Here is a 15,800-nt window from a genome sequence, read left to right as displayed (position 1 = left end):
CTGATAAGAGGCATGGAGGAGCTCAGCTATGAGGAAAGATTAGAGGAACTGAATTTATTCTCTCTTGAGAAGAGGAGATTAAGGGGGGATATTATCAACATGTATACATACATAAGGGGTCCATATAGTGAACTTGGTGTTGAGTTATTCACTTTAAGGTCATCACAGAGGAGAAGGGGGCACTCTTTACTTCTAGAGGAAATCAGATTTCGTCTCCAAATACGGAAAGGTTTCTTCACCGTAAGAGCTGTGATAATGTGGAATAGACTCCCTCCAGAGGTGGTTCTGGCCAGCTCAGTAGATTGCTTTAAAAAATGCCTGGATTCTTTCCTAAATGTACATAATATAACTGGGTACTAATATTTATAGGTAAAGTTGATCCAGGGAATATTTAATTGCCTCTCGGGGGATCAGGAAGGAATTTTTTTCCCCTGCTGTAGCAAATTGGATCATGCCTTGCTGGGGTTTTTTCGCCTTCCTCTGGATTAACTGCGGGTATAGGATTGTGTATATGGGATTGTATGGTTGGGTTTTATTTACTGTTTTTTTTTGTTTTTTATTGGTTGAGCCAGATGGACAGATGGATCAGTTATGACTCCAGACATTTGATGGTTTGACAATTTGGTTGAGGACACAAGCACTTGTGACAGGTATCAGTTCCGGCGTGCCTTTAACCACTTACCGCATACTGACGTACCCATACATCGGCAGACTTTGCGGGGTTATACCGGGATGATGCCTCTAGCTAGAGACACCATCCCAGTACCGTGGTTTGAAGCCGACAAGCTTTCCGTCGGTAACGACCGATGCGGCTTGGGAGCCGCTCGATCGTTACCCGGGTGAGCGGGAAGGGACGTCTATCCCCTCCCGCCGCCTTCCGTGGCTTTGCTCGGGGCTCCCGAGCACCCAGCCGGCACGTCCGCCGCCTGGATGGAGTCCCGATGAATGCCGGAAACGGCATCGATCGGGTCTCCGATGACGTAACCCGGAGGCGGCGTCCATGACGTCACTTCCGGGTTACTGTGCTGCAAAAGGCGGCAAATTTAAAAAACGGCTGTATGCAAAAACGCCGTTTTCGGCGTTTTGCATACAGGGAAGTGTAGTGGAGGGGTTTGGGGTCTTTTAGACCCTCGATCCCTCCATAAAGAGTACCTGTCACTGCATATTGCTGTCACAAGGGATGTTTACATTGCTTGTGACAGCAATAAAAGTGATCAGATTTTTTTTTTTTTAAAAAAAACTGTAATAAAGTAAAAAAAAAAGAAAAAAGAAATAGGAAAAAAAAAAAAAAAAATTTAGCCGCCCCCGTCACCGTTAGCTCGCGCACAAAAAAAAACGTATACGCAAGTCGAGCCGCGAATGAAATCGCTGTTCAAACCACACATGTGAGGTATCGCCGCGATCGCCAGAGCGTGGGCAATAATTATAAGAAAAGAGCTACACTCTACCTCTAAACTGGTAACCGTTAAATAAATTTAAAGCATCGCCGATTGAGATCTCTATTGACCGTAGTTTGTCGCCATCCCACGGGGGGGGGGCGCAATTTTAAACCATAACATGTTGGGTATCTATTTACTCGGCGTGACATCATCTTTCACAATATACAAAAAAAATGGGCTAACTTTACTGTTTAGTATTTTTTAAATGCAGTGAAATGTGATTTTTCAAATTTTTTCCAAAAAAATGGCGTTTTAAACACCGCTGCGCAAATACCGCGTGACAAAAAATTTTGCAATGACCGAAATTTTATTCTCCAGAGTCTTTGCTAAAAAATATATATAATGTTTGGGGGTTCTAAGTAGTTTTCTAGGAAAAAATACTGGTTTTATCTTGTAAACAAAAAGTGTCTGAAACAGGGCTGGTTAATGGTTAATGTATCTGTTTTAGGAAACCAATAAATGGATGGGTTTAGTTCCGCTTTAATAATATGGCGGTACCAGCACCCGATCGAATACAATGTCGCGGTGCTCCACATATTGTAAAGGCCCGTACACACGATACGAAAATCGGAAGGGAAATTTTGTCCGACGAACGATCTGCCAATTTTCGGATTGTTAGTATAGTGCTTTCGACAGCTGATTACCGATTTTTGGATGACAAAAACTGAATGTGCAGGCTATAAAATTTTTATCGTACGTCAACACAACGTCCGATTTTCGTCTCATTAGTACAGTTTTCGTCTGAAAAAAATCTTAAGAGCAAGACTAGGCATGCTCAGAAACAAAAGAACACATAGAAAGCAATCCAACACATGACATCACTTCTGAAGTAGAATTCTGTCGTACGGGGAAATTCGTATGAAAATAACCTCTTCACTTTCCACATCAGACTAGCATGCCACAAAAAACGGACGACAGATCGTTCGATAATCTGATCGTGTGTACGGGGCTTAAGTCTGGTGATATAATGCAAGATATAGTAAGCACTCAGATCTTCTCAGAGTGCAAAAAGGAATCCAAAATCTGCTTTATTACACTGTTTCAATGGAAATGGATCACAGCCTCTCTGACCCACAAAAGCAACATTGTAATAAAGCAGTTTTTGGATTCTTTTAACCACTTAAGCCCCGGAAGATTTTACCCCCTTCCTGACCAGGGGGTATTTTGCGATTTGGCACTGCGTGACTTTAACGGACAATTGCGCGGTCGTGCGACGCTGTACCTAAACAAATTTGGCGTCCTTTTTTTCCCACAAACAGAGCTTTCTTTTGGTGGTATTTGATCACCTGTGCGATTTTTTGATCACGCGCTATAAACAAAAAAAGAGCGTAAATTTTGCAAAAATAACAATATTTTTCACATTTTTTTATATGAAATTCCCCCAAAAAAAAAGTAAAAATCAAAATTTTTTAAAATTTTCAGCCAATTTGTTTTATGCTACCTATGTTTGGTAAAAAAAATTGCAAAAAGCGTATTTTGATTGGTTTGCGCAAAAGTTATCGCGTTTACTAACAAAGGGAAGGATTTTTGTCATTTTTGTTGTTTTTTTTTTTTTAACGCGTAATGGCGGCGATCTGCGATTTTTTTTGCGGTACTGCGACATTGGGGTGGACAGATCGGACCCTTGACTGACATTTTTGACACTTTTGGGGTTACCAGTGACATTTCTACAGTAATCAGTGCTATACATATGCACTGTTACTGTAAAAATACACTGGTTGTGAAGGGGTTAACTTTATTTGGGAGGGAGGGGCTGTGTGTATCCCTAGGGGCGTGCTTTCTACTGTGATTGGCTGTGGCTTGAGCTGTAAGGACACTGATCAACGGATCTACATACTAGATCCGAGTGATCAGTGTCTTTACAGCGAGGAGAATGACAGGCAGCTTGTTTACACAAGCTGCCTGACATTCTCCCTCTCCCCCGCCGATCGGCGAGTGACCGGCGGACATCGGGTCCGCTGGTCACACGCGCGGAGGGGTCCGTGACCACGCGGGAGCGCGCCTCCGGGGGCGCGCGCTCGCTCCCTAGACCCTCACAAGCTAGTGACGTAGCCCTACGTCACTTTGCCTGTGAGGGGCTGACTGCCGACGTAGATCGGCGTTAGGCAGTCGGCAAGTGGTTAAGCATTTTGAGAAGATCTGAGCGCTTACTATATCTTGTGTTATATCACCAGATTTGTTTGAAGCATCGAGGCATTTTATTCGATCAGCTGCCATTTTGTTATTTATAACACACATACAGTGGGTACGGAAAGTATTCAGACCCCCTTAAATTTTTCACTCTTTGTTATATTGCAGCCATTTGCTAAACTGATTTAAGTTCATTCTTCTTCCTCATGAATGTACACATAGCACCCCATACTGACAGAAAAACACAGAATTGTTGACATTGTTGCAGATTTATTAAAAAATAAAAACTGAAATATCACATGGTCCTAAGTATTCAGACCCTTTGCTGTGACACTCATATATTTAACTCAGGTGCTTTCCATTTCTTCTGATCATCCTTGAGATGGTTCTACACCTTCATTTGAGTCCAGCTGTGTTTGATTATACTGATTGGACTTGATTAGGAAAGCCACACACCTGTCTATATAAGACCTTCCAGATCACAATGCATGTCAGAGCAAATGAGAATCATGAGGTCAAAGGAACTGCCTGAAGAGCTCAGAGACAGAATTGTGACAAGGCACAGATCTGGCCAAGGTTACAAAAAGATTTCTGCTGCACTTAAGGTTCCTAAGAGCACAGTGGCCTCCATAATCCTCAAATGGAAGACGTTTGGGACGACCAGAACCCTTCCTAGAGCTGGCCGTCCGGCCAAACTGAGCTATCGGGGGAGAAGAGCCTTGGTGAGAGAGGTAAAGAAGAACCCAAAGATCACTGTGGCTGAGCTCCAGAGATGCAGTCAGGAGATGGGAGAAAGTTGTAGAAAGTCAACCATCACTGCAGCCCTCCACCAGTCGGGGCTTTATGGCAGAGTGGCCCGACGGAAGCCTCTCCTCAGTGTAAGACACATGAAAGCCCGCATGGAGTTTGCTAAAAAACACCTGAAGGACTCCAAGATGGTGAGAAATAAGATTCTCTGGTCTGATGAGACCAAAATAGAACTTTTTGGCCTTAATTCTAAGTGGTATGTGTGGAGAAAACCAGGCACTGCTCATCACCTGTCCAATACAGTCCCAACAGTGAAGCATGGTGGTGGCAGCATCATGCTGTGGGGGTGTTTTTCAGCTGCAGGGACAGGACGACTGGTTGCAATCGAGGGAAAGATGAATGCGGCCAAGTACAGGGATATCCTGGACAAAAACCTTCTCCAGAGTGCTCTGGACCTCAGACTGGGCCAAAGGTTTACCTTCCAACAAGACAATGACCCTAAGCACACAGCTAAAATAACGAAGGAGTGGCTTCACAACAACTCCGTGACTGTTCTTGAATGGCCCAGCCAGAGCCCTGACTTAAACCCAATTGAGCATCTCTGGAGAGACCTAAAAATGGCTGTCCACCAACGTTTACCATCCAACCTGACAGAACTGGAGAGGATCTGCAAGGAGGAATGGCAGAGGATCCCCAAATCCAGGTGTGAAAGACTTGTTGCATCTTTCCCAAAAAGACTCCTGGCTGTATTAGATCAAAAGGGGGCTTCTACTAAATACTGAGCAAAGGGTCTGAATACTTAGGACCATGTGATATTTCAGTTTTTCTTTTTTAATAAATCTGCAACAATGTCAACAATTCTGTGTTTTTCTGTCAGTATGGGGTGCTATGTGTACATTCATGAGGAAGAAGAATGAACTTAAATGATTTTAGCAAATGGCTGCAATATAACAAAGTGTGAAAAATTTAAGGGGGTCTGAATACTTTCCGTACCCACTGTATACACCGATTAGCCATAACATTATGACCACTGACAGGTAAAGACATTGACTATCTTGTTACAATGATATCTGAAAGTGGGTGGCATATATTATCCCCGAAGTTGATAAAAGCAGAAAATATGGGCAAGATTTGAACGACTATGACAAGGGCCAAATTGTAATGGCTAGACAACTAGATGAGAGCAACTCCAAAATCTGCAGCTCTTGTGGGATGTTCCCAGTTTGTAGTGGTCAGGACTGACCGGAAGTGGTCTAAGGAAGGAGAACTGGCCTACTGGTGACAGGGTCATGGGTGGCCCATGTAGTCCAATCCAGTAGAAGTGCTACCGTTACTCAGATTGCTGAAAAAGTGAATGCTGGTTCCGATACATGTCAGAATACACAGGGCATCCCAGTTTGTTGTGTTTGGGCTTGTTTAGCTGCAGAAAGCCGGCTACAGTGGGGGCACTTGTGTGGGAGTGTTCCTGAGCTGGGCTGTGTGTGTTTATAGACACACTACCATATGGGGTAAGTACAAGTTCCCCAATAATCTGCCTCCACACACAGCACTAATATTCCGTTTCTCTCCCACAGTAGAAGAAGATGGATGCAGAGAACCCCTCCCACCTTCCACCGACAAGCAGAATGTAACGCCCTAACTGCTCATTAGGAATTTGTTGTCACATCTCGCAAACATGGACAGTCTGCCGACAGTTGCGGATTTTCTTGGCTCCACCTCCGACATGATCCACTTGACTGGAGAGGTATGTAATGAATAACCATAGACTCACACAGTTGATTGATTCTTACTGCTTACTGTTAAACACAGCAGCACAGAGTATTTTACAGGCCAGTGCCAAAAACTGCTTCCTACCCTCAGGTTTATTGGTGCAGTCACAAGACCGCTGTCAGTTCATGGCACAATTCCTTCAGTCACAACGGGAAATCTAAGATAGGTATGCAGATGCTCAGGACACAGGAAGGCTGACGACAATCCAGCAACTTGATGGGATCAGTAGAGGTCTTATATAGGCCAGCAAATGTCAGTTCATGGCACAATTCCTTCAGTCTCTTGGGACATATTAAAAAAAAGGGAGCCTATGAACATAGCTGTGATTGCACAGTCAAAGTGAATCTGTGCTCCTTTTTAAAGGCTCTTTCACACGGGCGTTCCGATCAGATCCGCCTGTCAGTTTCTTAGGCGGATCTGATCGGATGCCCCATTCAGCCCTATGGGGCAGCGGATGTCAGCGGTGACATGTCCGCTGACACCCGCTGCCATCCGCATCCGATCCTGTCCGTGAAATCCGGACGGATGGAAACCCTATTTTCCATCCGTCCTGGGGATCGGATGAGAGCGGACAAGCGGTCTGCTCTCATCCGATTCCCCATAGAGAGCAGCGGGAGCTTTGACACCTCCCTCTCCGCACTGCAAGTGGAGACGAAGCTGTCATCCGCCGGCTCAGCGGGGATCGGCGGATCGATCCCCGCTGAGCAGCACAGATCCGCCTACGGAGGCGGACCGTGTGAAAGAGCCCTTAAGCTGAACTCAGGGCATTTTTTTCCCATGCAGTGGGGCTGGGCCAGCACTGCAAATGTTAGCTGCTCCTTTTTGTCTTAGACATTGTTCTCCAAACTGTGGGTTTGGGGCCAGATGCGGCCATTTGCTTGCCTTTATCGAGACCATGGGGCACTATTCTATCCACTGACATCAACGATTAGGCATAATTCATCCCACTTACACCAACAATGAGGCACATGTCATGTACCTGATCCGAGGCCGAAATGCAGAGAGGGCTCCCCTTGCGGCTGAGTACGGCACACTTTTGAAGATGGGGCAGTCACATGACCACTGTCAGTTCATGGCACAATTCCTTCAGTCACAACAAGGAAATCTAAGATAGGTATGCAGATGCTCAGGACACAGGAAGGGTGACAACAATCCAGCAACTTTATGGGATCAGTAGAGGTCTTATATAGGCCAGCAAATGGTCTCATCTATTACATCATGCGTGCGCCTTTGCGCACATGCATTCGCTGACACACGCCGCAGTTCACCTGCATGCACCTATTCGGCAATCTTCTGCCAGTGCGCATGCGCGTAGGAATGCGCCTGATGCGCCTATCACTAGTACTAGCGGAAATGCCAGTCTCACTACGGCCATTTCCCTGACAGTGCCAAGGGGCAGCCTCCGGATGCCCAAATGGACCAAGTATCCTGGATATCTGCTGTGAAATTCTTACACCAACCTGGTGGCATGCAGGTTACTGGCAGGCTCCCAAGAATTATCTTCAGGGGGGTAACCCTTCCAGGTGATGAGGTACTGAATCTGTCTACCTCTCTTCCGGCAGTCCATAATGGTCTCAATTTCATATTCTGTTTCTCCTTCCATGGAGACTGGAGGTGGGGGCAACGCATCTCTCCCAGGGAACTTGCTTGGTATAACTGGCCACAGGGTCTATCACCCTCTTGATATCAAAAGGGCCGATAAATCTTGGCTGAAGCTTCTTGGAGGGGCACGAGAGTTTAAGGTTCATAGCCGAAAGCCATACCTTGTCTCCAACTTTGAAATCCGGGTTTTCTTTCCTTTTTCTGTCCTGATACTTTTTGTAGTCATTTTGAACTTTTCACATGGCCTCCTGAAGCGATTGATAATTAGTTTTAATAAAGCTAATTCGATCCTGGACTGCTGGTACTGATGCCTCAGGTAAAGTATTGGGTAAGAAGTAGGGGTGGAACCCATAGATAGCCCAGAAGGGAGACTGATTGGTTGAAGTATGCCGAGAGTTGTTGTAAGCGAATTCCGCACAAGGGAGGAGAGAAACCCAGTTATCTTGGGAACAGGTGCAAAAACATCGTAGGTACTGCTCCAAGGTTTGATTTGTCCTCTCCGTTTGCCCATTGCTCTGTGGATAGTAAGCTGAGGATAGACATACTTCTATGGATAAGGATTTACAGACATCTCTCCAGAACGTGGAAGTAAACTGCACTCCTCTGTTAGACATAATGTTCTCGTAGCCCGTGTAACCTGACTATCTAATTGATAAATATCTTGGCTGTGTCCAGAGCTGAGGGTGTGCCAACCATGGACAGAAAGTGAGCCTTAGTTGAAAGATGATCCACTACCACCAAGATGGTGGAAAATCCTTCCGAGGGAGATAGCTCTACAATAAAGTCCATGGATAGCTTTCTCCAGGGCTGCTCAGGAATCAGAAGTGGTCTTAGCAGAACCCAAAACTTGGCATTGGACCCCTTGTTGCGTTGGCAGATGATAAAGGAGCTGATGTAATCCTTGCAGTCCTGCCTCAGGCTGGCCACCAGAAGGAGCGCTGAACAAGTTCAGAAGTTTTCCACAACCCGAAATGCCCGGCAAGCTTATGGTCATGGAAGGTTTTTAAAACTTTAAGTCTTACTTGAGGTGGGACAAAGATCTTATCTTGACACCACAGAAACCCCTCCTGCCTTTTCAAGGAAAAAACTTCAGGGTCTGTGCAATGAACAGAAGCCTGTCTGATTGCTGTCTTCGGGTCAGGCTGGATGAGCAAAAAATTTTGAGCCGAAAGGATGGTACCTGATTCCGCTATTTCTGGGGTATCTGGAAACATTCGGGAGAAGGCATCCGCATTCCCATTCTTGGAGCCTGGTCGGTATATGATGTGGAGGTTAAACCTGGAGAAGAACAAGGCACGTTGGGCTTTCCGGAGTCTTAAACGCTTAGCTGTTCTAAATTACTCCAGGTTTTTATGGTCGGTGAAGATCATAATAGGATGAGCGGCCCCCTCCCGCAAATATCTCCATTTTTCCAAGGCCAATTTATGGCCAACAGCTCCCGATCACCCACACCATAATTCCTCTCAGGTTGAGTCATCTTCCGAGAGAAAAAAGCCATGGGGGAGAAGAGCCTTAAGCCCTTGCCGTTGGGACAAGATTGCTCCGGTGGCTACTTCGAGGCATCCACCTCTAACACATAGGCCAAGGCCGGATCAGGGTTCTGTAATACAAATAATTTCTTTTGTTTATCGAATGCCGCTTTTGCTTATTGAGACCACTGAAACCGGAACTGATGGCGAGTTAACTAAGTGATGGGTGAGATAATGGCGGAGAAGCCTTTCACAAAACGTCTGTAAAAGTTGACAAAGCCCACGAACCGCTGGATCCCTTTCTTATCCGAAGCAGCTGGCTATTCCAATATCACCTTCACTTTCTGTGGGTCCATCGCTATCCTAACTGTGGAGATAATAAACCCAAGGTACTGGGTAGACATCTTCTCAAAATCTTATTTCTCCGCCTTAACATAAAGTCCATGTTCCCTCAGGGTTGTGAGAGCCCTCTTTATGTGAGTTTGATGGAGTTCCAGTGAGGCAGAAAAAATGAGGATGTCATTGAGATACACAATGACAAAGTTATCGAGGAATTCTCAAAACATGTTGTTCACCAGATGTTGGAACGTTGCTGCAGCATTACACAGTCCGAAAGGCATAACCAGGTACTCGAAGTGTCCAAATTGAGTTCTGAATGCTGTTTTCCACTCCTCCCCCTCCCGGATACGAACAAGGTTGTAGGCTCCCCGCAGGTCTAGTTTGGTGAAGACCGAAACCTCTGCAAAAGCTCAGGAATAAAGGGAAGCAGATACCGGTTCTCGATAGTGACCTTGTTAAGTTCCCTATAGTCCACACAGGGTATCAAAGTGCCATCTTTTTTCTCAACAAACAATATGCCGGTCCCCGCAGACAAGGAAAAATGGGGATGAACCCTTTTCCAGATTCTCATTAATATAGATTCGTAGGGCTTCTAGTTTATTCTTGGATTGAGGGAATATCCTTCCGAAAGGGATTTCAGCTTCAGGAAGCAATTCTATTGGACACTATAAACGACAACAAACACAAGGGCGCACTGGCCTAGTGCATTATCTCTTAGACAGGTTTATTAAAATAATAGATTAAAAATACTCACAAACGAGTTTCTTTATAAAAAGCACATCAAATAGATATAAAATCCTCTGCAACAAGATCGGGATTAAATCGTCCCCTGAAGCTGTGCAGGCTTACGCGTTTTGAGGCAGCAGCGCCTCTTCTTCAGAGGCTCTGAAGAAGAGGCGCTGCCTCGACAGAAAGGGGGAGGCTGTGGCCTGCAATATGTACACTTTGGCTGGTTGGGCACTGAGGCCGGTATTCACCATTGCCCTGGTGTCGCAAACTCTGACTGAGCCGGCTTATCTTTTATGCTGTGACCGGTAGGGAGAACAGCTGCCCCCTGCCTTTGCTGAGGTGGCGGACCAGCTGGTTCAGGGGCTACAGTTTATCTGTGATGCCTCTTTGGATGCGGCTCCCCTAGTGGCTCGGCTCTCTGTTTCTGCAGTGGTCCTTCGGCGTGTCTTTTTGGCTGGAAAGCTGGTTTGTGGCCCAGACTTCTTACTTCAGAACATTTTCAGGGTTTCTATTCAAACCTGTTTACAGTTCCCAGGAAGGAAGGCAAGGTGCGTCCAATCCTGGACCTCAAAGCGCTGAACTGCTTTGTGCGGGTACAGAAGTTCAGAATGAAGTCCATTCGCTCAGTGGTGGCATCCCTGCATCAGAGGGATTTTCTTGCCTCTATCGACATCAAGGATGCATACCTTCACATTCCAATATGTGACAGTCACCAGCGCTTCCTCCGCTTTGCCATGGGAGAGGAGCATTATCAGTTTGTGGCATTACCCCAGTGTTAGCCCCGGTGCTAGTGTTGTTACGCCAACGGGGGATCACGGTACTGGGCTACTTGGACGACCTCCTTCTGCGAGCAGTCTCCTACTGCTCTGGTTCCATCCACAAAGCTGGACTATCTTGGTCTGACTCTGGACTCGGCCTTAGCCAGAGTGTTCCTTCCTCTGGACAGGCTCCAGAAATTGCAGGCTGCAATTTGTCTCCTGCTATGTAGCAGATGGTCATCCCTCCGGACTTGCATGCGAGGTGCTGGGCTTGATGGTGTCTACCTTTTGAGGCGGTTCCATTTCTGGCCAAATGGGACAAGACTCCGCAGTCTCTGGACAATCAGATCCGGCTGAGCCGGTGATCAAAGGAGTCCCTGATATGGTGGCTTCGTTCTTCGGCGCTTCGGCTGGGTAAATCCTTCCTCCCCTTGTAATGGACTTTGGTCACCATGGATGCCAGCCTGTCCGGCTGGGGAGGCGTCCTCGGCAAAAATTTTGCTAAGGGGCTGGACACAAGAGTCCAGACTACCGATCAATGTCTTGGAACTCCGAGCTATCTGACTGTGCCTGGACCATTGGACAGATCGTCTTCAGAGATGTCCAGTGCGCATTAAGTCGGACTATGCCACAGCCGTGGCTTATGTCAATCACCAGGGGGGCACAAGAAGTGTCCTGGCAGCTCTGGAGGTAGCCAGCATTCTAAGGTGGACAGAATGGTTTGTTCCAGCCCTTTCCGCCGTACACATTCCTGGAGTGGAAAACTGGCAGGCGGATTATCTCAGTCAGCAGGCGTTGGACCAAAGAGAGTGGTCCCTTCATCCGGAGGTGTTCCATCAGTTGTGTCTCCTGTGGGGCATCCCCGAGGTGGATCTGTTGGCGTCTTGGTTTAACAGAAAGGTGCAGAGGTTTGTGGCTCGGTCAAGGGATCCTCTGGCAGACGCTACAGACCTGCTGGTGGCCCTGTGGGGTCAGTATTGTCTGATTTATGCCTTCCCTCCTCTCAAGCTTCTGCCAAAACTTCTACACAGGATCGAGGCAGAATTGATTCCGGTCATCTTAGTGGCTCCTGCCGGGCTTGGTACACCGATCTGGTTGGGCTGGCTGCTGATGTTCCTTGGAAGCTTCCTCTCTGAGAGGATCTGCTGTCCCAAGTACCAATCTTTCATCCTGATTTACAGTCACTGGCTTTGATGGCTTGACTGTTGAACGCCAGGTGCTGATGGATAGAGGTTTGTCTGCGTCGGTGATTCCAATGCTGTTAAAAGCTAGGAAATCTACTTCTAGGAAGATCTACCATCATACGTTTAAGTTGTACATTGTGTGGTGGAAATCTCTTGGTGTTCATCCTCGCTCTTTCTCGGTGGCTTGGGTCTTGACTTTCCTTCAACGGGTGGTTGAGCAGAAACTGGCTTTGAGTACTATCAGGGGTCAGGTGTCGGCCTTAGCGGTCTTCTTTCAACAACCCTTAGTCACACACTCCCAGGTGCATACTTTTTACTCAGGGAGTTAGGCACTTGGCCCCTCCATTGCGGTCTCTGTTGCCGCCTTGGGACCTCAATTTGGTGCTCTCAGTCCTTCCGAAGCCTCCTTTTGAGAATCTTTGGAAGATTCCCCTGCTTACACTGTCCCAGATGGTGGCCTTCTTGGTGGCTATCACTTCTGCGCACAGGGTGTCGGAAATTGGCGGTGTTATCCTGTCGTTCACTTTACTTGGTGGTTCACAGAAATAAGGTGGTTCTTCGTCCCTGTCCATCATTCCTTGCAAGGGTTGTCTCTGATTTTCATTTGAATGAAGACATTGTGTTGCCTTCCCTGTGCCCCAGGCCAAAACATCTGAAGGAAATTGCCTTGCATGCCTTGGATGTGGTCTGGGCAATTAGGGTGTACCTGGCAGCTACGGAGTCTTTTAGGAACTCAGACTCAATATTTGTGCTTACTGGTGGGCCTCGGAAAGGGTTGTCCGCTTCCTCTGCGACCATTTCCAGATGGATCAGACAGACAGTATTTCAGGCCTATTAAATCAAGGGTCAGGTTCCTCCTTTTCCTGTCCAGGCGTACTCTTCTAGGGCGCTTAGTGCCTCCTGGGCCTTCCGTCATCAGGCGTCAGCGATGCAGTTTTGCAAGGCGGCCACCTGGTCGTCGGTGCACACTTTCACAAAGTTCTATAAAGTGGATGTGTTGGCATCTACGGATGCTCCCTTTGGCCTCAAGGTTTTGCAGGCTGCTGTTTAGAGGACGTGGTCCTCTTTGGAGATGTATTGTTTTTTTTCAGGTGAGCTCCAGTTGTTTTGGTTGCGCTCCTGTTTACCTAGTTGGCTATAGTTAGCCTTAGGAATTTAATTTTTGCTGTTTCCACTCCTCATGTTTAACACTGCTTTGGGACATCCCAATGGTTAAGAATACCTGGAGCTGTGTCCATCAATGACCGTAAAGTCCATTTCTCTGATGTTCATTGACGGACACAGCACCCCAGGTCCCTCTTATGTTTGTTTTGCAAAAAAATGAAGTTTCACCCAAGCACATAAAATCCCCCCCCCCCCCAAAAAAAAAAAAACGGAGGCCCCCCACCCCCACATATACGCACGTATGAACATAAACGCATGCGTCGGGAGCGTTTACGCGTGAAAACGTTGATACGAAATACGTTACATATTAAGTGAATATACACACCGAAGTGAGAGCAATAATTCTAGCACCAGACCTCCTCCGTAACACTAAACTAATACCTATAGGGGGCTTTTGAAGCTTTGCCTATAAAAAATATAGGGCACTGATTTTTGTCGCCATTTCAGGGGTGCACACAAATTTAAAGTTTGGCATGTTGGGTATGTATTTACTCCGCGCAACCTCATCTTTTATACTTTACTAAAAATGTGTGTAATTTATTGCATTTGTAATGTAAAATTCACTTAAGTTTATTTTTTACTGAAATTTTGTTTCCTAGACCTTTGCTGTAATATCATGTGACATAAAAAATTGGAACTACCATTATTTCATTCTCTAGGGTGTCTGCTTTCAGAAAATATATAATGTTTGGGGGTTTTACATCATCTTCAGGGCTAAAATTATTTTCTAAACGTGTGCAAAAAACGTCTCTGGCAACGAAAAAGGTTAAAGTGTCGCCTATGGAGATTTTTAGGTACGGCGCTGTTCCATGGGCGTATGCAATTTTAAAGCGTGTTTGGTATGTATTTATTGAGCGTAACATCATCTTTTATATTTTATTATTAAATTGGGTATTATATTGTGTTTTTGTGCATTAAAATTCATTAAAGTGTAATTTTTTTTCCAAAACACTTGTGTTTGAAAAGCAATTGAAAAATGACATAAAAATATGCAACACCTACCATTTGATTCTCTAGGGCCTGCTTAAAAAAATATATAATATTTGAGTGTTGAGTAGTTTTCTAGCAAAAATTATGTTTTTTTTACATGTAGAAGAGAAACGTCAGATTTGCCCCAGACTGGAAGTAGTTACAAGCCAAAAATGCCCAAACAAAAGAAATCCATTGCTAGGGTTTGTATATACATCACAGAGTACTTGGAGCTTTAATCTAACTCAGGGCAGAGCCTAATAAAAGCCCAACCCTGACCCAATTATACTCACTTTTCTGTTCTCTCAGGGTTCTCACAATATGCCCGGTCTTGCCAGGTATGGGGGAAGGTGGCATGTGATCTCCCAGGATGCAACGCTTAGAGGTCAGGGCCAACAGCCAGGTCCTTATATTGTCACAATAGGAGGACATCCTCAACCTTGTGCAAGCCCCAACGCCAGCTGACATGGAGGTAACACAGTGCTCCCAGCTCCAATAGAGCAAGGGACCATGGCAGAAGTGTAGAGGGTGGGCTTTCTAGAGACTCTGTCCCTTTGCCCTTTAACCACTTAAGCCCCGGAGGATTTGGCTGCTAAAAGACCAGGGGGTTTTTTGCGATTTTTTACTGCGTGACTTTAACGGACAATTGCGCGGTCGTGCGACGCTGTACCTAAACGAATTTGACGTCCTTTTTTTCCCACAAACAGAGCTTTCTTTTGGTGGTATTTGATCACCTGTGCGATTTTTTGATCATGCGCTATAAACAAAAAAAGAGCGTCAATTTTGCAAAAATAACAATATTTTTCAAATTTTTTTATATGAAATTCCCCCCAAAAAAAATGTAAAAATCTAAATTTTTTTAAATTTTCGGCCAATTTGTTTTATGCTACATATGTTTGGTAAAAAAAAAAACGCAAAAAGCGTATTTTGATTGGTTTGCGCAAAAGTTATCGCGTTTACTAACAAAGGGAAAGATTTTTGTCATTTTTGGTGTTTTTTTTTTTAACGCGTAATGGCGGCGATCTGCGATTTTTTTTGCGGTACTGCGACATTGCGGCGGACAGATCAGACCCTTGACTGACATTTTTGACACTTTTGGGGTTACCAGTGACATTACTGCAGTAATCAGTGCTATACATATGCACTGTTACTGCAAAAATTACACTGGCAGGGAAGGGGTTAACTGTATTGGAGAGGGAGGGGTTAAGTGTGTCCTAGGGGCGTGTTTCTAACTGTGCAGGGACATGGCTATTGGTGTAAAAACAGAGATCAACGGTCCTACATAGTAGAACCGTCTGATCTTCATTTTTACACCAGGGAGAATGACAGGCGGCTTGTTTACATAAGCCGTCCTCCTTTCTCCCTTCACCGGAGCGATCGTGAGTGACCGGCGGACGATCGGGTCCGCCGGTCACACGCACTGACTTGTCAGTGAACTAGCCGGGGCGGGCGTGCGCCTCGGCGGGCACACGCACGCACGCCCGCCCGCAATTGTCTCAC

General features: G+C 45.9%; 1 protein-coding gene across 1 annotated transcript in view; it reads left to right on the top strand.

Annotated features, from left to right (window-relative positions):
• The window catches only part of LOC309562618 (uncharacterized protein), a 69,776-nt gene that overhangs the window by 10,487 nt on the left and 43,489 nt on the right, over positions 1-15,800 (top strand). Inside the window, exon 2 of the mRNA XM_082266871.1 lies at positions 5,891-6,060. Coding sequence (XP_082122997.1) covers positions 5,992-6,060 — 69 coding nt within the window. The 5' untranslated portion in view covers positions 5,891-5,991. The remainder of the gene's footprint in view (positions 1-5,890; positions 6,061-15,800) is intronic.

This window comes from Pelophylax lessonae, assembly GCF_965119305.1.
Source record: "Pelophylax lessonae genome assembly, chromosome: 9".
Lineage (NCBI taxonomy): Eukaryota > Metazoa > Chordata > Amphibia > Anura > Ranidae > Pelophylax > Pelophylax lessonae.
This window is presented reverse-complemented; position numbering and strand designations above follow the sequence as displayed.